This window comes from Citrus sinensis, chromosome 3 (assembly GCF_022201045.2).
Source record: "Citrus sinensis cultivar Valencia sweet orange chromosome 3, DVS_A1.0, whole genome shotgun sequence".
Classification (NCBI taxonomy): domain Eukaryota; kingdom Viridiplantae; phylum Streptophyta; class Magnoliopsida; order Sapindales; family Rutaceae; genus Citrus; species Citrus sinensis.
The window spans coordinates 49,166,146-49,187,803 of record NC_068558.1 but is presented as its reverse complement, the minus strand read 5'-3'; the positions used below and the strand labels follow the sequence as shown (position 1 = coordinate 49,187,803).

Here is a 21,658-nt window from a genome sequence, read left to right as displayed (position 1 = left end):
AAAATAAAAAATGAAGGAGGTTTATTTGACAATTAGCACAAGGTTATAGAGAAATAATAGTATTTGGTTTAACGCGGATTTTTTTTTTTTTTTTGGTTGGAATACCAAAATTTAGGGCTTTACTCCAATATAAATTAAAGCAAAGTAATTGCAAAGAATCGACACACGTAGAAGAAGAGATCAGATATTGGCAAAAGGTTATCGGTCACGGTTAAATCAGAAACACGGACCAAAAGATTTATCATCATATCTCCGGCGAAATTTATCAAAAACTGAAAACGAGAAATTTGAAGAAATTAAAAAGATGACCGGGGAAAACAAATCTTGTATTTCAAGATTTGAAAGAAAAGATTTTTTGGGTAGCATAATATCGACGAAATAAAATCATCAGAGACTTAAATACACGGTAATCACGATGATAATCGATCATTTTGTTGCAGTTAATTCCTCATCACATGATATCATTTCGCCACAGCATCATCGAATGATATAAACGATTAAACGCAAAAATAAACAGAAATCCGTTCTTGATTTACAAAGAAGTATCAAAAACGAAGATTGATTGAGTCGAAACCCTGAAAAAGTGAAAGCCATAGGAAAATATTGAACCGATATTGTAGACACTAAATCTTCGAGGGAGGAGGGGGAGACTGCGTGTATGACGAGTGGAATTTGTTCAAGAGGCGTTAGGGCGACCGTTTATATACATAGAGATTAGAGAGGAATAAGGGTTTAAAGAAACCCTAGTTCTATTTTTGTTGTGTTCAGTTGCCTGTACTCCTTGATTTTCCACCGTCCGATGGTCAGAAAAGTTTCGCATCAACAAGTCGCCTTAAAAATCACTTATTTTAATTGTTATTGCAGTTGCGGCGCTAAGTCTATTCTATAGCTTTTAACACTTTTTTTTTTGGGTTTCTGAGTTAATAAAAGAAATTATTAACACTCAAAATATTACGGGAAAAAATTAGTACGATTCTAATTAACAAAATTAACCAACTAAAAAGAATATTCTTAAATTAAAAGATAAGGATAATTTACATTCCAATACAATATATTTTATTTTTATGTATCGGTACCATATTAAAATAATCAATTTCTGATTAGAAAAAGGCTCATCTTCGCTTATAAAACAAAAAAAAAAATTATCTGATCTAAATTTTAATTATTTTCAGATATTTAAAATTTTTAATTTATTTATTTTCTATAACTTTATAAGATGTTAGGTTAGAATAAAAAAAGTTAAATATTTTAACTTTTTATCTTAATGACAAAATATCTTAATAAAATTTTATTATTTACTCTCATTAATACCCTCTTAAGTATATTTATTTATCATTGTACTTTTATTATTTTTTATTATTTTTTGTTAGGTGCTTATTCAACTATCCATTTTCTTTTTTTTTTTTAATTGTGATTGAGAATTTTAAATATAATGGAACTTTAGGTAAGTGTGTTTTATAATAGGTCCATCTCTTTATATTTATAATTACTATTTTCCAATAGATTTTGAATGTTAATTAATACATTAATTTTAACTAAAATGATTAAACAATTCTTGGTTGGCATACATATTTAACAAGAAAAAAATATAAGTTAATATGCTAAAAATAGCATTACAAATCTCATATATTAATTTTAAAAAATACTTGTGTTAGATATTTTTTTTATTTTTCATGCTTTATTAAGGTAAATATTATCACATTTTTTAACTAATTAAATAATTTATTTATAACTTGTCATAAATTTAACAAACAAATATAAGTATTGTTGATACTCACGAGGTTGTAAGTGTCAAAATAACATATGTTAGCTATTTTCGTTTTAAAAAATTAAACAATTTAACACTTCAAATTTTATAAAAGAAAAACAAACATTTCGTTCGGATATTTTCGTTCGTACCTATTCAAATTTCAGTTAAATTTAGATTTATTTGAATTTCAAACAAAAAATATTGTATTGCAATGATCATTTAGAAGGGCATCATTAGGTCATTTGAGACTTTGGAAAATAATAATAATAAGGAGACATTTGCAACACAAATTAATCATCTTTGTTTTAAAAAGCAGATTAATCATTAACTATTGTTTTAAGTACATATTTCTTATATTTAGCGACCAGGATTTTACGTAATTATCCTACAATTACTGTTTGCACGGCTGCCGGCCACGGACTAATGACCAACAGGCAATAGCTCTTGTTTTTTAATTATAACAAAAAATAATTATTTCTATGGTCAAATAATAAAGACAACAGAAAAAAAATATTAGAGGCTTAAATTTCAAATTACTGCGCTGGACTAAAATCACCTTAATTCTAAATTATCAAATTAAAAATCATTTTAATTTCCAAACTAATATGTAATAAAAACCACTAAGCCAAATGGAGCCTTAGTAATGCATGCTTATTGCTACCAACACGTGCGTTTACGGACAATTTCAGTGTTACAGATTTTACAAATAATACGCCAATCACCGAACCGACTAGTACTAAAACCGAACCGAACCAACTTCCGTTTGGTCGGTGACAGTGTCCTTTGCCCAGTTCTGTTACCAATCCAAGTTCCTTGCACAGTTGTTCATCCGGTTGCAAGCTCCCAGGAATTGCACCCAATGCTCTTCTTGATGTTTCAAATCCAGACGCAACGTAATGCAAATATCCGAAGGCATCCTCAATGATTCTCTTCGAATTTAATGACTCGGATTCCAAGTGCCTAGAAGGACTTTTTGACCGTTTCGTCACAACATCCCCGACCAGCTCAGCAACTTGCAAAAACCTTTCTGTTGCAGACTCCCACGACAGTTGATGCGTCTGTGCATCAGTTGGTTGAGCAGGCTCTTCAGCAAGTGCTTTGAGTGTGGCTTCAACAAACCCATTTCTGCCATCGTAAGTTCGGCAATTTGGGAATTGCTTGAAGAAGTCATTTGAGGGGTGGTTGGCACAGACAACGATTTTGCCCATGGCCAATGCTTCAGCTGTCGCTGTGCAAACAACATCTGTTGTGCTTGGATTCAGGAACACTTTGTAACTGTAAGAGAAAAGCACAATCTCAATTTTGATTCCTGATCAACACCAGTTTGATAATCTCAAATAGGAAATAATTCACCTTAGATATGTGAAAAATAAATAAATAAACCATAGGAGGAGGGAAGAAAAAGCTCCATGCTTTAATGGTTTATCAGAGCTATAACTGTTGAAATGCTACCGAAGTTGGACATGTGATGAAGCTTACTCATGGAATATGGGGTCTGCATGATCACGTCCAGGGTAAACTCTAACTACAAGTTTTAACTTTTTAGCTGCTCTTTGAATTTGATCGAAGTCCTCCCCATTGCCATATAAATCCATTTCAAGCCCTGCTAGCTCCTTGTGGTAAATATTAAGAAGTCCAAGTAGCTCCTCGTAGCCTTTACTCCACACCATCCTCCCAATATAGTATGCGCCCTTTGTGAAAGCCTTGTTCCCATTTTGTTGTTGCTCCATCTTTTTCTCGCCAATTTCAAGGAATTTGGGATTAACTCCATGAACATTGCAGACGATGGAATTGGGATATTCCTGTGTGGCAGCAGATAGCCTAATTACCTGCACTTACATAATGCTATTTGGTGAGAATCAATTCTTCAACGACCCAACAGATGAGGATCAGCAAATTCAGTTTTTAAGCTAAGCTAAACATCAATGTATGTTTAGACAGGATTTAACAATGTATAATAGCTAAAAAATTTTGGAAAATGCATTGGTCTATCCTTGATAATACTGCCATGTGAAGTCCTATGACTCTACCTGTGATTATGTATACCAGCATGAACAGACATTCTTATATAAGTAGGAATACAAAATACTGTACCAGGTGACAGATAAAGAAAACATTAAACACTAAACCAGCCAAAGATACAAAATGTACTGTTAGTACAAATTAAATCAAACAATAGTTCAGAAAGCATTAATTACCTTGTGACAATGGACACGAGCAAGCCAGCTATTTACAAATTCAAGAAGAAATGCTTGTAATCGATCATTCTTCTCCCTTTTGACATATTCCAGATAATTGGTGTGCACGATTCCTACAACAAAGCGGAATTTAGCTTTCCATCTCTTGCCGTGATGAAACCACGTAAGATGCTCAGGCTCCTCAAGGACAGCAATATCCGCCTCTTCATCAGGGATGATTTCCGTAATGTCTCCTACTGCAAGAATGCTCTTTTTATCTGCAGCAAACTGTGGCAGAAGTGGTGCCATGATCAACACATAAATCAAGTTCCACCCATGATACAGACGATTAAATTTACAGGCATGCAATTACCTTCCCAGGATAGAAACGTGTATCAAAAGTAGATGTAAACCCAGTCCTATCCTCAAGCCACCAACGAACATATGCTTCCTGTTCTTTAGGTGAAGCAAAGGTGATGTTTCCGGGATATACTTGTTTTTGATGTATCAAAGATAACCAAGGAATCACCAAAGTAACTCTTCTTTCCCCGTCTTTTGCAAGATAGGCAGCACGGAACAGAGGATTCACAGCTGTCCCAGTCAACCAAGGCAGGCTTGCAGTTGTAAATATAGCAATATGCTGCTGTTTCCTATCCATCAGCGACAATATCTGTATAAAAAATTAAGTCGGAATTCTTATAGATCGAGAAATTAAACACAAAAATTGATTTTTTCAACAAAGTCAAGACCAAATGTATTACTCTGAATATAGTATTTCAAGCTGTATTTGAGCAAGTTAAAGGATTTCACAAGAAAATGCAAAATTTTGGCCTTTTTATCTTTTCAGCAGAAAAAAAATAATGCAAAAGACAAACAAAAGATCATAATAAGAGAAACAGAGCGTTTTGATTGATTATAATTACAGACGTACCTCTGGATTTTTGTGGAGAAATCCTTTCGGATAAGAAGACTGTGACGAGAACTCAACAGCTGCGTCAAAGCGTCGGTTTAAGAAGCTTGAAGAAAATGTGGGAAAGGTTTGTTAAACGCTTGTGTACACGACTGTAGGTAAAGCATGACATACGTGACAAAAGGCTAATGGAGCGTACCTTGTGAAACATGGCAGTTGAAGATACGCTGACATGGGCTATGGTCTGGGATAACAAAAGAATCACTGTTCTCGGACTTTTTATGCGGTGTTCGTTCGTTGATCATACTAATCTCGGCCCACACCAGGTTATTTGTCGACACAGTTCCATGGCGGGCCACGTTTCTTATGAATTGGGCTTTTTTCAGAGCTCAGATTGATTTACCTGCCCCGGTAGGATGGTAAGTAACAGGGAAAATTTCCGAAATCATATATATATCCAAATTAGACTTCATAGATTTCAAATTACAAAGAAACGAATCAGAAGCTTCTTGCTCTTTCATTATTGTTGATCCCGATCCGTCACAAGAAAGTGCTCTCCTTGAGGCTCAAACTTCACTTCCGTTAGATTTGAGTGTGCTGGTATGATAATGTATAAGATTGAATTATCTAAATAAGCTCATTCAATTCCAAGCATTCACGTCCATTGGGTCGTGTTGATTATATCGCCGCTCGCCGGCTTTATTCAAATTGACAATCACGTGACAACGAAGATCCGATTCCGAACCTCAACCTACACGAGAGAACGAGATAGTAAAAGTTACGCGTCACGTGTATCTTAGATGACAAATCGTCCAAAAGACGAGACTATAAACGACATTTCGACTCGTTCGGATACCGACGGCGATATTCCCCGATTGAATTGGCAACGAAAATTTCCGAAATCATCCTCTATCAATTTTAAAAATTAATTAGCCTTAAAGATTTCAAATTGCGGAGAAACGGATCAGAAGCTTTTGTTTTCTTAATTATTGTTGAATCAGAGGATGAGTAAAAAGAGAGTGTTGGTGGTCGGAGGCACAGGCTACTTGGGGCAGCATTTACTGCAAGGCTTATCCGAGATCGAAGGAAAGCCTTATGACGTGGCGGCCACTCACCACTCCACGCCGCTGCCTCAGCTCCTGCTGGACGCCCTTCCTCACTCTTTTGTTTTTTTCGACGTCGATTTGAAATCCGGATCAGGATTCGATGCCGTTGCACTCAAATTTGGCCAGCCCGACGTGGTCGTGAACTGCGCCGCTCTCTCCGTGCCACGTGTTTGTGAAAATGACCCCGATTCTGCTATGTCCATTAATGTACCTTCTTCTCTTGTAAATTGGTTATCAAGTTTCACTGAGAATAAAGAAAATCTCTTGATTCATTTATCGACCGATCAAGGTTTTGTTATGTGATTCATTCATCTTCCAAGTACTTTTGGTGCTGTCGTCATCATTGCATAATATTGATTAATGCAATTTTTTTTTTGTTGTGGTTGTCAGTTTATGAAGGAGTCAAGTCTTTCTATAAAGAAGAGGATGAAATTGCTCCGGTGAATGTTTACGGCAAATCGAAAGTGGCAGCGGAGAAGTTTATTTATGAGAAATGCTCAAATTTTGCAATTTTGAGAAGCAGTATCATATATGGGCCGCAAACTATCTCGCCCGTACCAAAATCTCTTCCGATTCAGGTGTGCTTTTGTAATTGTGTGAAAAAATTTCTGCTGATTTGCTGTACATTTGTAAAGCTAGCTGATGCACTCTGCTCATCAAGTTGGGAATGAGAAGTTAATTGTATGAGATTGCTGATTCGATCAAAGTTTTCAAATCTTAGCAAGAGAGCTCAGAAATGAAAATTAAGAAAATGTCAATGGTGGCATTTAATATCAAAGAAGATTGCAATCTGCTTGTTTTGGCTCTTTAGATGGACATTCATGGTTTCTAGGCATCTAACCAATAATTTACTTTCAATTGATGCAGTGGATTGATAGTGTTCTTTCAAAAGGAGAGAAAGTGGAATTTTTTCATGATGAGTGCCGCTGCCCAGTATATGTCAGGGATGTTGTGAAGATTATACTGGCTTTGACAAATAGATGGTTATCAGGTAATAATCTAGTTTCTATGCTTTTATTAAAAGCTGAGATAAGCGGTAAAGATTCTTCAGGCTTTTTTTTTATATGGTTCTGCAATTGGTTTTCTTGGTCAAGAAATTAGTAACAGAGAAGATATCCATAATGCTATCAAGGGGTATGGTTGTGGTAGATATTAGAGGATACAGTACCTTCTACTGTATAGTAGTAGGGTAATAAATTACTTTTGTTGCTTTTATTTGGGGTTTGGTGTGGAGATGAAATAAGAGTGACTCTTGATTGCTGACTTTGCTTTTGAATGGATGATCCTTTTTCATTTCTGGGAACTGGGTTTTCATGTGTAATACAAGAATCTTTGGCTAAATATGGGCTTTTTTTTTTCATTTTTCTTCTTATTGTTTCACATCTGAATACTGAAATAATTTCCATTATTTAATATTATTTGCTTAGAGGACAAGCAAATGCAGTTACTTCTGAATGTGGGTGGACCAGACAGGGTATCACGGGTTCAAATGGCTGAGGTGGTTGCTGAGATAAGAGGATACAGTACCTCTTTAATCAAACCAGTTTCTGCATCATCTGTACATATACCTTCTCTCTATTCATCTTAAAAAATCAATCTTTTTGTCAAATCATGTAGATGAAATTCTTTTCTTGTTTCCAAGCTTGCCGTTGTTAACTGTGAATGATTTTGCAGGTTGATCGTGGCGTCCAGTCTCCAGCTGACATTTCTATGGACATCACAAAACTGGTTCAGACACTTAATATTGATCCAGTTACATACAAAGATGGTGTCAAATTGACACTTGCAGCTGAAGCTACCTAAGTACCTAATGTTACCATACACTGTCAGTGATTCCTCCATTGTTCTCCAAATTTTAAATGACAGAATAAGGCTACAGTATAAAATGTAATTTACATTCTTTACTCAAGTGCATTTGGTGTAAGAGTACAAGATATTCCAGGGGACAACTAGTGCTTGATAATAGATGTTTGCGACCGCCTATTCTGGTTTGAAATCGCTGCAAAACAAGAGGTATAGATGTATAGTGATAGTCATCTTCTGGAAATGTTGGCCATGTATTTTTCTTCTTTTTTTTTCCCTGTTTCTTCCAGATTGTGTAGAGCACACAACCATATTTGCTGGAAAATTTTTTGAATGCAATTATGTATTGTTATGCGACTACCATAAGTTGCAGTTTTCAAGAGCTGAGCCTAGAATTTGTGATTGGAATTTGGTGTGAAAAATAGTGAGTGGGAAGATTAAATTATATATATTATATTTGCAAAATTAAAGTCGAACTTTATCACTTTATCTGAAGACATCTTCTGAATGAATGATCCCATAACAATCCTTTAATTCCTCTGTATTCAAGTATTAAAGTTTTGTAGCATAGTTGAGTCCATTTTTTCCTCAAATTCATAATAATTATAATATTACATTGTTTCCTACACACCCCAGGAACCTAATGGAGTATTTCTAATATCGAGGAGATGTTAAAAAATTAATTTGGACTTTGTCTATTCCTATATCTTTCAACAACAGGAAAAAAAAAAAAGAATTTGTTCATATGAAACTGAAAGAAAAATGTAAGTAAATGAAAAATATGCATATGACAGAAGGCAAAAGTTCATATAATCACCGCAAACCGAAAATGCAACTTCCTTTCCCGCCAATATAACCGCTCTCTTTTAATTCTCTCTTGGGAAGAGATGTCACAACTCACGCCGTGTTAGAACTCAAGATTTCAAATGCAGATCTTCTAGGCAGAGCTGTGAGACCGCTCATACAGAGAGCCGATGAGGGCATCGCCGACTACTTCCCAGATGAAATATCGCTTATAGTTTTAGACCCAGAAGAGTTCGTTCACGTTGCGCTAGGAATCAAATCTTTCAATTTTTGGTAACAATTTATTTCGTTGCAGTCACAGAGGAATTGCGGTCGTTGATCTTGACGAGTTTCAAGATCATCTGGGACTTGGAACTACATGATGAAGACTCCATCACCATCACTATCTGTGCTGCAGGAGGGAAAAACAGAATATGCCACATTCTGATTCGTGAAGTAGGTCAGTACAAGCAATCTTTGCTCATTTTCTTGATGTTGTTGTTCCATTTCAAGAATTCTTTTTGTTGGTTTCTTGAGGCTGATATGTCTATTGCTAGCTTGCGTTAGTTTTTGATCGTGAACATCTTTGCTTGAGCTTTAACGAAAAATTTTTGAGGTCATTTTATATTTTTCTTAATATATGGTAGGTTTCATGTTTTGAGCTTTCTGCTGGATTGTCATTAGTTTTGGGTGCTTGTTAATGGCTGCCACTCTCATCTTTGGTTTAAGCAACCCCGAGTTGTCTAGAATGAGAACTCTGTGAATATTGACCGGATTTTTGTTAAAAAAGATTTAATTATGTTTTTGAGTTAGACTGAAATTGATCAGCAATATTAGCTCCTCTATATTTCAAAAAACATTTTGCTTATGTCTTTATTGTTCCCTGTTTTTCTAACTACAAACTATCATCTAACTGCCATATGGCTTAACTAATATTAATTGGTATTGGTATCACTGGTCAATTAAATCTCAGGATTAATTAATCGGTCCAGACACCTGGAAATGGAATTAACTCAAGTGACAGAAGAGCAACTAGCTGCAGTGAGAAATCTTCAGCAATATGATTATGAAGTGATACTTGAGATTCCGACAGAAGATTTCAACAATATTTCCCAGAATTGGATCCTCCATGATAATCCAGGTATAATAATATATATTGACATCTCGATCAGTTTCTATTATACATACATACATACATACATAAATACACACACATATATATACATACAGGGGCGGATCTATTAAGACACCGTCAGGGGCCGTGGCCCCTGCCAAAAAAAAAAAGCTTAATACTTAATATTTATATTAAAATAAATAAATATTAATAAAATACCTATTTTATAGGCTTGAAAAAAATTTTTTGGCCGCTGCAGCCAAATTTACTTGTTCCGCCCCTGTATACATATATGTGTAGTATAGATGTGCTAACACATTGTGCCATCATCTTAGTTTTCTACAGAAAGTATGATTTCTATCTGTCCAAAAGGAGAAAGAGAGGTAATTGAATTTGTAAATATAACTATGTATAGTTATATACATTCATGCTGATTGCTGTGTGCAACTATATTATTTAATTAACACGCATCTATGAAATGCGCGTAATAAATTGTGCATGTGAACGTACCATTGGAGGTGTTAGAAGTAGAAAGCCAAGTTGAATTAAAAACTAATCTCCTTGACATTTACAACTTCATGGAGGCATCTCGCCTGTAACGCCAATGCTCAGTTTTCCTGTTGGTGCCATTGGTAGCATCATGTTTTATTTCATGTAAACAATTCCAAATTTGGTTCCCAGTTCGAAATTCGATATGAATTGCCCCATTCCATAGATTAGTGTCTGTATGCAGCCAAGTTCAAATGGACTTGACTTCAAATGTCAAATTGTTGAAATTCAATGTGTAAAATCTTGATTAGCTGCTTTGTTATTACTCTTTTTCTTCTTCTTCTTGTTTTAAGAATGGACTTGTACAGTGCTAGCAATGCTATATTTTCGCTTTTTTTTTCTTTCTTTTTTTTTTTTTTTGGCGCCGCTCATCATAGTTTTGACTTTTGATATGCTAGTGATAGGCACAATATTACTGAGTAAGTACCAAAATCTGTGAAAGAGATGAAAAAAGAAAAAAAGGAAAAAAGATTGAAATATTATATAATAATATTACATTTATTAAAAATAATAACATTGAACTTATTTAAATATAATATTATTGGTGGACGTTTTTCTACTTTGCTGCACAGTGCAGGCTGGTGAGTGCATCATCAGAGGTCTTGTAAAAAGAGATCAACTTCATTCTAGTATCAATTAATACAGTTGATATGTTGTGTGGAACTATTACTTTTAAAAATTATTTTAAGTTAGTAGGTCTCAATATAACATTGTGTGAAAGTCTTTCATGATCCTACAATATTACTCCTTACTTATATATATATATATCATCATGATTAACTAAAACATATACATAATAATAAGCGAATTGAAAAGAAGCAATACTCTAAGAATACCAAAAAAATTCTGTTGTGTTTGGATACTTGAGGATGTCATCATAAATTAAATGGACATTATATATTAGGATAATACATACATCAACTTAAGAGTTCTAAACAAGTTAAAATAATTTAATTGTGAAATACACTTAAGTTGTTGATTCAACTCTTAGATTGATGTATTATTATTATTATTATTTGATTACACGAGACTATTGCTCAAACTACAACTCATATTACATGAGATTATAACTGATATTTACAAATCATACTATTATTGAGACCAACTTATCAACGCTTTAGATTGATGTATTATGTAACTTATCCACAACCATAATATCTGTGCTTCTGCATTGTTAATGATGGGTTCAATTTCTAAAGAAACCTTATAATGTTTATAAAGACCCCACCTGATAGTTAAAATGGCACTTCCTGGAAGCAGACACAATAATACAAATCGAACGGTAAAATCTTCATAAGACCCTTGACCTCAAACTTTAAGGTCATGTTTACTTCTCGGATTAAAGTGGGAATTTAAGATTTGTTAGTGTAAAGTAAGAGTGAGAGTAGATTGTTTTCTCATACTAGAATGAGAGTTTGAAATAGGAATCATAATTCTATTTATACATTTACTTTTATCTTGTATTGGAAGTGAGTTATTTTAAATTATAATTTTGCCCTTATTTTAAAAAATTGTAGCCTTATATTACAAAATGAATAATAACCTATTTATTTTATTACTAATTTTAATTATGTAAATTAATAATAATTGTTGATATTCTTAATTATGTAAAATCTCAATTTTTTATTATTTTTATTTTTAATTATGTAAATTAAAAAATTATCGATAAAGACAAACAAATGAAACATTATTATTAATAAAATAATAAAAAATTAATATTTTATCATAATAAGCTATTTGTTATTATTAATTATTAATATTAAATAAATATAATATTATTATATTTTCAAATAAAGATAGTATATAATACTATTAATTCTCTATGAATATAATATTATTATTTTAAATAATTTAACTTAAAATCAATATAAATTATTATTTTTAACTTAATATAATAATATTATTTAAATAAATATGATATTATTATTAAATAAATATAATATTATTTTATATTTATAAATATAATTATATTATATTTAATAAAAAATAAAAAGAGGTGAGAATAAAAATCACACTTCTTACTCTAAAAATAAATAAAACTCTCATCCTTAATTGAAAAATTCACCCTTCCTGCCCCCACTCCTACAACTAAACATAGCATAAGTCTAGACTTGAGAACTCTCAAGTTTACTTTCGTCACGTGCGAAATCCTAAAAGACGAAATAGCCCTCCGTCCGACACCGTAACTACAAACACAGCGAGAGTGCGTGACTATCTTCGTCCCCCAACAAAAGTTTTCTCACAAAAGCAGATCGTTAAGCATCATCGTCCTCTCGAATCCTACATTTTCTCAGGTAATTTTCAACAATTCACCTCGTAATCATCTCGATAACTAACATTAAAAAGCTAGACACTCAACATTTACTATGTCACATGCTTGTGAATGTGCAATTAGGGTAATTAGGGGTTTTGATTTTGTAAAAACAGAATCCGATCGATTTCTTTTGCAGTTGAATTAGTCGGTGAATAATGGGAGGAGCAGATCATGGACACGCAGGAGAGGGGGCCCACAGGGATTTTAGGGCGAAGGTCTGGAGCATGCCCGGTGGGCCAAACTGCAGGCCTAAGCACTGGAAGCGCAACACTGCCATTGCCATGGCTGGAATTTTCCTTATTTGCATTCCTATCGCCATGAAATCTGCGGAGCTTGAGGTCTCTATAAATCTATTACTTGTCTCTTTTTGATTAATACTTTGGAATCTCAAGTCCTTCTGCCATATGCTTGCGATTTTGATGAATAATACTAGATCATGTTCTAGTTTAGTGCATGTGAATGACTAGGTCGGACCAATGGGAGCATTTGTTAGAAGTGGATAGAAATTGTTGCCGCTATGAATTTAGCTTGAATAAGTACATATACCATCTTGTAATGAATGAGTGTGAACTTAATACATAAATGGAGACTTCACTAGGAAGCTAGGAATCTATGTAATATGATATGCACCTTTCTGATTATTATGACTATTTTCTTTCCCCAAAAGATGCAATGGTTGGGGAAGATGGTCTCGTTGTATAATTGTATTCAGCTTTCTCACTTATGAGGGAAAGTATTTTTCGGAAACAATGCCTTTGTCATTGTTTCCCTTTTCATGGGTGTCTGTGTTTAAGGCAGAGAAATGAAGCAGGCTCTACAAGTTGCCTTGATTAATGAGTCTGTGATGTATAGAAATTTCTCTTCAGCTATCGTTTATTTTTGGTATTTATTAATGACTGTATACCATACAAAAGATAAGGACATGTTGTCTGGCTCTGGCATATATCATCAATGGATGATTTAGAAATAACTTTGTTTACGTAACTTTTCAGTTGTTGCTGTTGGTTGTGAGGTTAGTCATTTTCAAGCAGCACATACCCATGACTAGTTGCTTACTAACCTGGAGACATTCTGTGGTGATTACTTAAGTTGGGTGCATTTTGTTGTAACATTCTTGAACTTTAGTTTGAATTGGTATGTTAACCTATTTTAGCAAACTAGTTTGGAACTGAAGGGAAAATAGCTCTCGATTTTTTCAGTTCTCAAAACATATAGCTAGTAAACTTTCATTTATCTAAGGATTTAGTATTGCTGATGAATACATTCACCTTCTGTAACACATTCACTGGTGTTTGTATTACTTTTTTTGTTTGCAGTCACTATGGTGAGTAGCTAATAGGATTATTTTCTCACAGCAACTAGCTAATAGGATTATTTTCTTGCAGCAACGTCCTCACCATCCGGTTCGGCCGATTCCTTCTCAGCTTTGGTGCAAGAATTTTGGAACCAAAGACTATTGAGGTTGTCTAGGACCGCCAAGAAGAAAAGTACTGGTAGAGGTCAAATCCATCCTATTTGCAACTTGGCGAACAATTGCTTGTATCTTTTGATTGCAGATGGTTTCAGTAGCCTTCTAAGACTTGCTTTACCAATGATTTTAAGATTTGAGTCAGCTTCTTGTGAAGTGGGTTGGTATGATGATTATATATTATCAATAAGTTGCCATTTGTTACGTTGTCATCATAAACATGTTAAAAACTGTTGTTGGAAATCGCGAGTCGTGACATGGATGTTGTTGTCATTCATCTATTGATTTTAGTGATGCACATGAATTAAGAGTTTTTGGAATGTTAATATTGGCAAGAATGTTATTAGCTGGAGGATGAAAAGTATCACACCGTAGGTCAAGTTGTATGACGTGCGTATCTGTAGTTGGTGGTGGTGGGCTAAATGCCTGAGGAATTTGGAAAGTAAAAAAGTGGATAATAGAAGAATAACAGTTTCAGTTTGCCGCAGCCGTGGGCAATCTAAAGGCATTATTCGTGATTAAGCAGATATGAGGCTCCTTCCATTGAATTCGAATAGCATCAAATATCAATCCATTTGATTGGAATATTTTTTAGTGTTAAATAGTTACAAAAAGTTAAAATAGAAGTATTGCTATTGACTTGACCGGCAACATAGATTTTTAAGGATCTGTAACAACTAGTAAGTTCTTTGATTGTTAAATAGTTTAACAATCAAAGAACTTAAATAGTAAGTGGTTGGGTGTAACTTTTGTATGCCATGTGTGTTACATCAGATTATTAAATCTGTGGTTGAAGAGTCGCTAGTGAGTGGGGTCACCTCGAATTTAAGGAGGGGTGGTTGAGCCTTTGTTACTTTTAATAGCTAATTACCGTGAAGTTGAAAAGAAAGAGAAAAAAGAAGTTGGCCAAAGCTGAGGCGTCAAAATTCTTGACTAAATAATAAAACTCAACTGGGGAAGGGCGTGAGAAAGAATAATTTTGCTCTATTAAAAATTGCACTTAATAAATTCTCTTCAAAAGAAGGTGAATTTGACATAAAATCTAAGTTGTTTATAGATAAAATGTCTAAATAACTTTTGTTGTTAGAGCGATTTTGTCTGTACAAAACTAATTTATACTTCTAAATTCCAAAGAAATTTCTATCCTACCGTTCATGTAAATTTATCATCTCTGCATTAGACGTACGGAGTAATTCATGAAATTCGAAAAAAATAAAAGCCTGTATAGATGATAATTGATAAGTGGAACACGTGGCAAATATCAAAAGGGAAAAATCATTTTTTCTTATGGCACCCCATAACCTACCCGAATGTCCCTAAACCATTCAAGAAAAGGGTTCCCGTGATGGCCCACAATTTGTATGATTAGCATCTAGATATACCCATATCTACACCTACTACCCGTTTTCTAATCTAGGGCAGCCTCCGGTCCTCTGCTATCAGCATCGACCTTTATTTTGGCACATTCTTTCACTGCCCACGAATCCGGGGCAGCTGCATCACACTCCCTTTTTCAAGCTCTTAACAACTTAAACTGTATGGTCGTTCCACACATAACACACGACCAAATAGACAAAGAATTATATTATGGTCAAAAGTTAAAAATATAAAAATAAAAAAATTAACAAAGAAAAAGAGAAACCGAATCCCTATAAATTGACTAACAAACGCTTTCACAACGCAGTCCTTTTGTCAAAATCTAAAACGATGCAATTAAAGTGGACTTTTTAGTTTGTGTTATTGTTTTCGATCTTTTCCGGAAAGCCTTTTTGTTCTTTGGCTTAGATCTTGACGCGGAAATGTGGAATCTTGCTCGAGTTGCCGCATCCGTATTAAGCCGATCGAGGCGATTCTCGACGGCGATTCCTGGTCCCTGTATGGTTCACAAACGCGGCACTGATATTCTTCATGATCCCTGGTTCAACAAGGTTATTTTTTCTTTCTTTTTTTATTTTTTTTCTTGCTTATTATCAATTAGCTTACTAGTTTTTTTTGGGGGGGGGGTGTGTTAGGGGAAATAATCCCAAGTTAAACATCTGAGTTAGGCATTACAAAGTACATTGATTTAAATTCTGCAACTGAAGTGAACCATGCTGTTTATTTCTCACTATTTTAGATACTAATATTTATAGTCCATAAAATTATTGACCGATGAGACAACAAAGGTTTAATATCTTGCTTCTTTTTGTATTCTCTTGGAAGCAGGATACTGGCTTTCCTTTGACTGAAAGAGACCGACTGGGGCTCCGTGGCCTCCTCCCACCCCGCGTGATATCATTCGAGCAGCAATATGCTCGTTTCAGTAAGTCAAACCACAATACCTTTTATCTGAAATTTGTTAGTATTTGTATCCCATTATGTGTTGAATGTTTGATTGCTCTGCTAACTGAGTTGAAAATATTATTAATTTTGCTTAGTAAATTTACCCGAATGCTTTGGCACTTTTCAGTGAACCACTGTTTTTTAATTGTCAAAAACTTTTCCCTGTTTCTGATTAGCCTTTGTGGTTTCTTTCCTTTCGTTTTTTGATAGTGACCTTAGTGTTTCTTACCTGTTGTTTGAATTGCTAGTGGAATCATTCCGATCATTAGAGAAAAATACTGAGGGTCAACCAAATAAAGTTGTATCATTAGCAAAGTGGAGGATCTTGAACAGACTGCATGACAGGAATGAAACATTATACTACAGAGTAAGTTTGATGCCTCATTCCAGCTTGTCGGTTTTTACTAGATTCAATAATGTCAAAAGTGATTCTTTTGGTTTTCTCTCCAGGTCCTGATTGATAACATCAAAGATTTTGCTCCAATTATATACACTCCAACTGTTGGATTGGTTTGTCAGAATTATTCAGGTTTGTTTAGACGTCCCCGTGGAATGTATTTCAGTGCAAAGGATAAGGGGGAGATGATGTCTATGATCTACAATTGGCCTGCTCAACAGGTAATATGTTAATCCCATGATAGTGCTTTGCAGCTCACTTGAACTTCTGGAATCTAGAATCTTGTAACCTCATTTAATCTGTAAGCAAATACCATAAGAGTGCAGACACGTATTGCAAATTGCTGTAAGTAATGTCACTGTTACACATCTTGCTAGATCTTTTTCTATCTTGCTGTTTTAGTTAGGCTTTGTTACTTTGAAATAATTTGATGATTGTTACTGGTGCCGTGATGATTAGGGAGTTTCTTTGCTTGCAGAATGATGGAAATGTTTTGAAACTTTCAGAAGAAATGGTCATATTCCTTTGTATCATTTTCTACTATTCTTTATTTTACAGGTAGATATGATAGTCCTAACGGATGGAAGTCGTATTCTTGGCTTAGGCGACCTTGGAGTTCAGGGAATTGGAATTCCTATTGGAAAGCTGGATGTGTATGTGGCTGCTGCAGGCATCAATCCACAGAGAGTATGAGTCACTCCTTCTGTGTGTGCTTGTGATAGAGGGTCTGGGTGTGTGGGTGCATACTTTTTCATGATAATTTTGACATTTTTAAATTGTGTGGGTGCGGATGCTGGTGCAGGGATATGCATTACATGTAAATTTCTTAGATGGTGCATGAGTATGGTTTCTTGTGCTGCCCTATTAGTTGTCTCTAATTATATTTATATTGCGCACACACAATTCTATCTAGTCTTTACTTCTGCATCATAAACGTGCCCACGTATGTGCTTTGTTAAAAAGCTGATAAGACATGCGTGAAAACAGTAAATTGGATTTTATTCTAGTTAGGAAGTGACATTTTAGGATACAATTTTATTTACCCATTTTTTTGAACCCCACCCTTACCCTTGCAATCCCAATGCCCAAACTCTAGTTTGAATCCGAATACCTGTTGTTATGTATCAATTAAAGATCCAACCTGCCAGAGTTGCCATCACCTTTAAAAGTTTCTGAATGTTTACGCGACTTCTTTGTTGTTCTTACCTTTTTCTTGGTATGTTTTATTCTATTATAATTCATCAAATCTGTTTTCATCTGTGATAGATTCTCCCGGTTATGCTTGATGTTGGCACTAACAATCAAAAGCTGCTTGAAGACCGTCTATGTGAGTGAAAACATATACTTCAATGTTTTGTTCTAGAGTTTTCTTGTATCCATGGCCACATAATGCGTGTTGAACTTCTCTTTCTTGGAAACACCATGAGAATATCTTGTCACATCTGGTAGTTGAACAGATTTGGGACTCCGACAACCTAGGCTAGAAGGAGAAGAATATCTATCAATTGTTGATGAATTCATGGAAGCTGTTCACGCACGTTGGCCCAAAGCTATTGTACAGGTCTTTTTCTTTCAAAATATGTCTTTCCATGTAATATTAGTTTCTATCCTGTCCGTGACTTGATGGCTTGGCTGATTTTATCAGTTCGAGGACTTCCAAATGAAGTGGGCTTTTGAAACTTTGGAACGATATCGAAAAAGGTTTTGTATGTTTAATGATGACATACAGGTGATTATCTGGTGTGACATCTTGCCATTCTATGTGTATTGAAAAGAGCATGTAATACAACGTAGACTGTCTGTTAATACAATGTAATTACAATAATTGTGCTTACTTCATGTCTGATAGGGAACTGCTGGTGTTGCACTTGCGGGATTATTGGGAACTGTCAGAGCACAAGGTCTATCATTGACTGACTTTGCGGACCAAAAGATAGTTGTAGTGGGGGCTGGGAGGTAAAAAATAATATCTTTGTTGGTTTAATGCTAGGTATTTGCTTCATTGCATTATCTAACTCCTTTTTCTGGTTTTCAGCGCCGGGCTTGGTGTTCTTAAAATGGCTGTACAAGCTGCAGCAAGAATGGCAGGGAACAATGACGCTTTTGCAAGAAATAAATTTTTCCTACTTGACAAAGATGTGTGGTTCTACCTTTTTTTCACTCTCATGAGTCTTGTCATAATGCACATTTTCTTTATGATATGATAACATGCCTCTGCTATTTCATGACTATGTAAAACAAATTTGCTAAATGTGATCTTGTGGTTTCTGGTATGGAAAAAGGATAAGAAAGGCTAACTGAATGCTGTAATTTCATCTTAACATGTCGTAAGATCATTCTTAAAATTTGTTTAATGTGTTTAAAAAGAATTTTTTTGGCTTCAGGGTCTCATCACGAAAGAAAGGAAGAATCTTGACCCAGCGGCAGCACCTTTTGCTAAAGATCCAGGAGATTTTATGGGGCTTAGGGAGGGAGCTAGTCTACTTGAGGTGGTAAGTCACTGGAGCAAACTTAGGCAATTGCTGCAACTACAAGGCTGATATTTTCATAAAACGAAAACTAGTTTCTAAACAGTTTTTATTATCTCCTTTTAAGAGTGCTGCCTGTTTGTTCTAGTATTATAATGGCAATTGCTGCAACGACGAGGCTGATATTTTCATAAAAGGAAAACTAGTTTCTAAACAGTTTTTATTATCTCTTTTTAAAAGTGCTGCCTGTTTGCTCTAGTATTATAATAGTCATCTTCTGAATTTATGCTTCAATTTTTATATAAGAATTCTAATTGCTGAGAGCCAAATTATTGTGCAGGTTAGAAAGGTCAAACCCCATGTGCTTCTTGGTTTGTCTGGCGTAGGTGGTGTCTTCAATGAAGAGGTGAAAACTTATTTTTTGTGCTTCATCCCTTGTTTCATTTTCTAACCGCTAGAGGAAGCAGCAAAATAGTGAATTTAATTTTATTCTGTTTGAACTTGTGTTATCCTGACAACTTCTGGGTATGAATTTTCAAAAGATCGTATGTTTTGAAGCTACCATATTGTTGATGCTTTAAATTTTGTGTTCAAAGAATGCTCTGGCCATTTTTGGTTCTTGAGAGTGTTATAATTAATGATTAATGTAATTGCCTACGTGTTATCAAGAAATGCCATGTCTGTTTATTGAATTTAGTAGTTCATTTCTAAAAGCATCTGTTGGCACATAAACGTAGGTGCTTAAGGCTATGCGAGAGTCTGATTCTGTCAAACCTGCCATTTTTGCTATGTCAAATCCGACCATGAATGGTTTGTTTTCCTGCTGTGTCACAACCTTTTTTTTTTTACCTTATGGCTGCTCGATCTTCTTTCTTGACATCCTCTTTTGTGTTTTGCTTGACCAGCTGAATGCACTGCTGCTGATGCTTTTAAGCATGCTGGGGAAAATATAGTGTTTGCTAGTGGAAGTCCTTTTGAGAATGTTGATCTGGGTATCTTCCCTTGTATATTGAATATCTCATTTAGATTCCCCCTGCCCGGAGTTTTAAAAACTTCCCTCACTTATAGCTATAGAGTATATTCAAAGCCAAACAAAGACAGAACAATCAGAGAAATAAAGTTTCAGGCATGTAGCATGTGAGGCATTCCAACACACCAGGCCTCTGCTACATTATTAAATAAGTTTCTAATCCAAAAAGCCTAAGTTTATAGGTTGGAACCCAATAAAAATATTTGAGCTCCCACTGGCACCATGCTAATAAAGTAAGAGTGCTGCTTCTTCCCTCTTTGTCTGATTATCTGATTATTAGTCGTTTCTCTGGCAGGAAATGGGAAAATAGGCCATGTAAATCAAGCAAATAACATGTATCTGTTCCCTGGGTTAGTGTTATTTTCTTATTTTTTTGTAATATTATTTATTTTGGTTGACCATGCTTAAATCTTGATAACATATTAAGTAAACCTGGTTGCTTTCATTCAGGATTGGTTTGGGAACTCTCCTTTCAGGTGCTCGTTTTATAACAGATGGAATGTTACAACAAGCTGCAGAATGGTATGTATGTGATAATTGTAATGAACCCATATCAACTTAAGGGCTCAAATTAACATTTTATTTAAAGATCATGAATTGTCATCTGATTATGGTAGAAGTTACTATTTGTGTTGAAGCACTCTTCTGCTGCAAATTGCTTAACATGATGTTTTCTATACAGCCTTGCGTCCTATATGACCGATGAGGAAATTCCAAAAGGCATTCTGTATCCATCTATTGACAGGTAATATTTCCGCTAGCTCAGGTTACTTGTATTCTAACATCAACCAACGTCGACACTAATGGTTGTTATGTCCATTGGACAAGACTAGTGAGAACTCTGTATTTTCTGCAATACCACGTGCGCATGATTAATTCGACTTTGTGTGATGCAGTATTCGAGATATTACGGCAGAAGTTGGAGCAGCTGTTCTACGAGCAGCAGTTGAGGAAGACTTGGCAGAAGGTCATGGTGAAGTTGGTCCCAGAGATCTCAAGCACATGTCAAAAGTAGGACCGTATTAAAAAATATTAAAAAAGAAGCTGATATTTTATGGCATTAATAATAAGTTTAAGATTTGGGTAATATTTTTTTGGATGCAGGAGGAGACAGTGGAATATGTCACTCGCAGCATGTGGTTCCCTATTTACAGCCCTCTGGTTCATGAGAAATAAAGCTCCCAGATTGTAGTTGAATGTTCTACAGTCGAGCATAACATTCTTGATTTATTTTCCTCGTTATAATTTGTTTAGCCTGTAAATGTAGATGGCTAAAGATTCAATAGTAGATTTAAAACTCTTACTTCATTTGAAACTGATTTGTTTAGCTTTTAGCAGCTATTAACGAATGAATACCCAGTTTTCTCGCTCAATTTTGTTAGAACTGACATAAATTGTAATACTGGTCCATGGTCGTACTATATCAATGCCGCTTTTTGGCCTCTTAATTCCTCCCCCCCGCCCCCC

General features: G+C 34.9%; 4 protein-coding genes and 2 non-coding genes across 6 annotated transcripts; 3 read left to right on the top strand and 3 right to left on the bottom strand.

The window, feature by feature from the left end:
- Positions 1–176: 176 nt before the first annotated feature.
- LOC112495791 (small nucleolar RNA SNORD18) lies at positions 177–253 on the bottom strand. The gene has a single exon (XR_003062146.1). It is a non-coding gene; the product is annotated as a small nucleolar RNA SNORD18 (small nucleolar RNA).
- Positions 254–382: 129 nt separating this feature from the next.
- LOC112495792 (small nucleolar RNA Z199) lies at positions 383–462 on the bottom strand. Its single transcript, XR_003062147.1, has one exon. It is a non-coding gene; the product is annotated as a small nucleolar RNA Z199 (small nucleolar RNA).
- A 1,896-nt stretch (positions 463–2,358) lies between these two features.
- Positions 2,359–5,165, bottom strand: LOC127898701 (digalactosyldiacylglycerol synthase 2, chloroplastic-like). The gene is made up of 6 exons (XM_052437935.1): positions 5,037–5,165; positions 4,859–4,943; positions 4,301–4,597; positions 3,949–4,215; positions 3,230–3,579; positions 2,359–3,025 (listed from the first exon to the last, which is right to left on the bottom strand). Exons 1-6 carry the CDS (start codon positions 5,069–5,071, stop codon positions 2,371–2,373), a joined length of 1,689 nt encoding a protein of 562 aa, XP_052293895.1. The 5' UTR covers positions 5,072–5,165; the 3' UTR covers positions 2,359–2,370.
- A 147-nt stretch (positions 5,166–5,312) lies between these two features.
- Positions 5,313–8,128, top strand: LOC102608867 (uncharacterized). The gene is made up of 5 exons (XM_006490981.4): positions 5,313–6,232; positions 6,334–6,521; positions 6,811–6,934; positions 7,371–7,501; positions 7,618–8,128. Exons 1-5 carry the CDS (start codon positions 5,842–5,844, stop codon positions 7,744–7,746), a joined length of 963 nt encoding a protein of 320 aa, XP_006491044.1. The 5' UTR covers positions 5,313–5,841; the 3' UTR covers positions 7,747–8,128.
- A 4,191-nt stretch (positions 8,129–12,319) lies between these two features.
- LOC102609155 (hypothetical protein) lies at positions 12,320–14,300 on the top strand. The gene is made up of 3 exons (XM_006490982.4): positions 12,320–12,486; positions 12,643–12,844; positions 13,892–14,300. The coding sequence occupies exons 2-3, from the start codon at positions 12,662–12,664 to the stop codon at positions 13,964–13,966; spliced, it is 258 nt and encodes an 85-aa protein (XP_006491045.1). The 5' UTR covers positions 12,320–12,486; positions 12,643–12,661; the 3' UTR covers positions 13,967–14,300.
- A 1,275-nt stretch (positions 14,301–15,575) lies between these two features.
- LOC102578068 (NAD-dependent malic enzyme 59 kDa isoform, mitochondrial) lies at positions 15,576–21,564 on the top strand. The gene is made up of 19 exons (XM_006490983.3): positions 15,576–15,902; positions 16,180–16,276; positions 16,545–16,663; positions 16,747–16,914; positions 17,252–17,380; positions 17,960–18,020; positions 18,151–18,254; positions 18,339–18,422; positions 18,543–18,649; positions 18,729–18,831; positions 19,078–19,185; positions 19,502–19,567; positions 19,899–19,971; positions 20,067–20,153; positions 20,487–20,541; positions 20,642–20,713; positions 20,874–20,936; positions 21,088–21,202; positions 21,296–21,564. The coding sequence occupies exons 1-19, from the start codon at positions 15,774–15,776 to the stop codon at positions 21,365–21,367; spliced, it is 1,812 nt and encodes a 603-aa protein (XP_006491046.1). The 5' UTR covers positions 15,576–15,773; the 3' UTR covers positions 21,368–21,564.
- Positions 21,565–21,658: the final 94 nt, after the last annotated feature.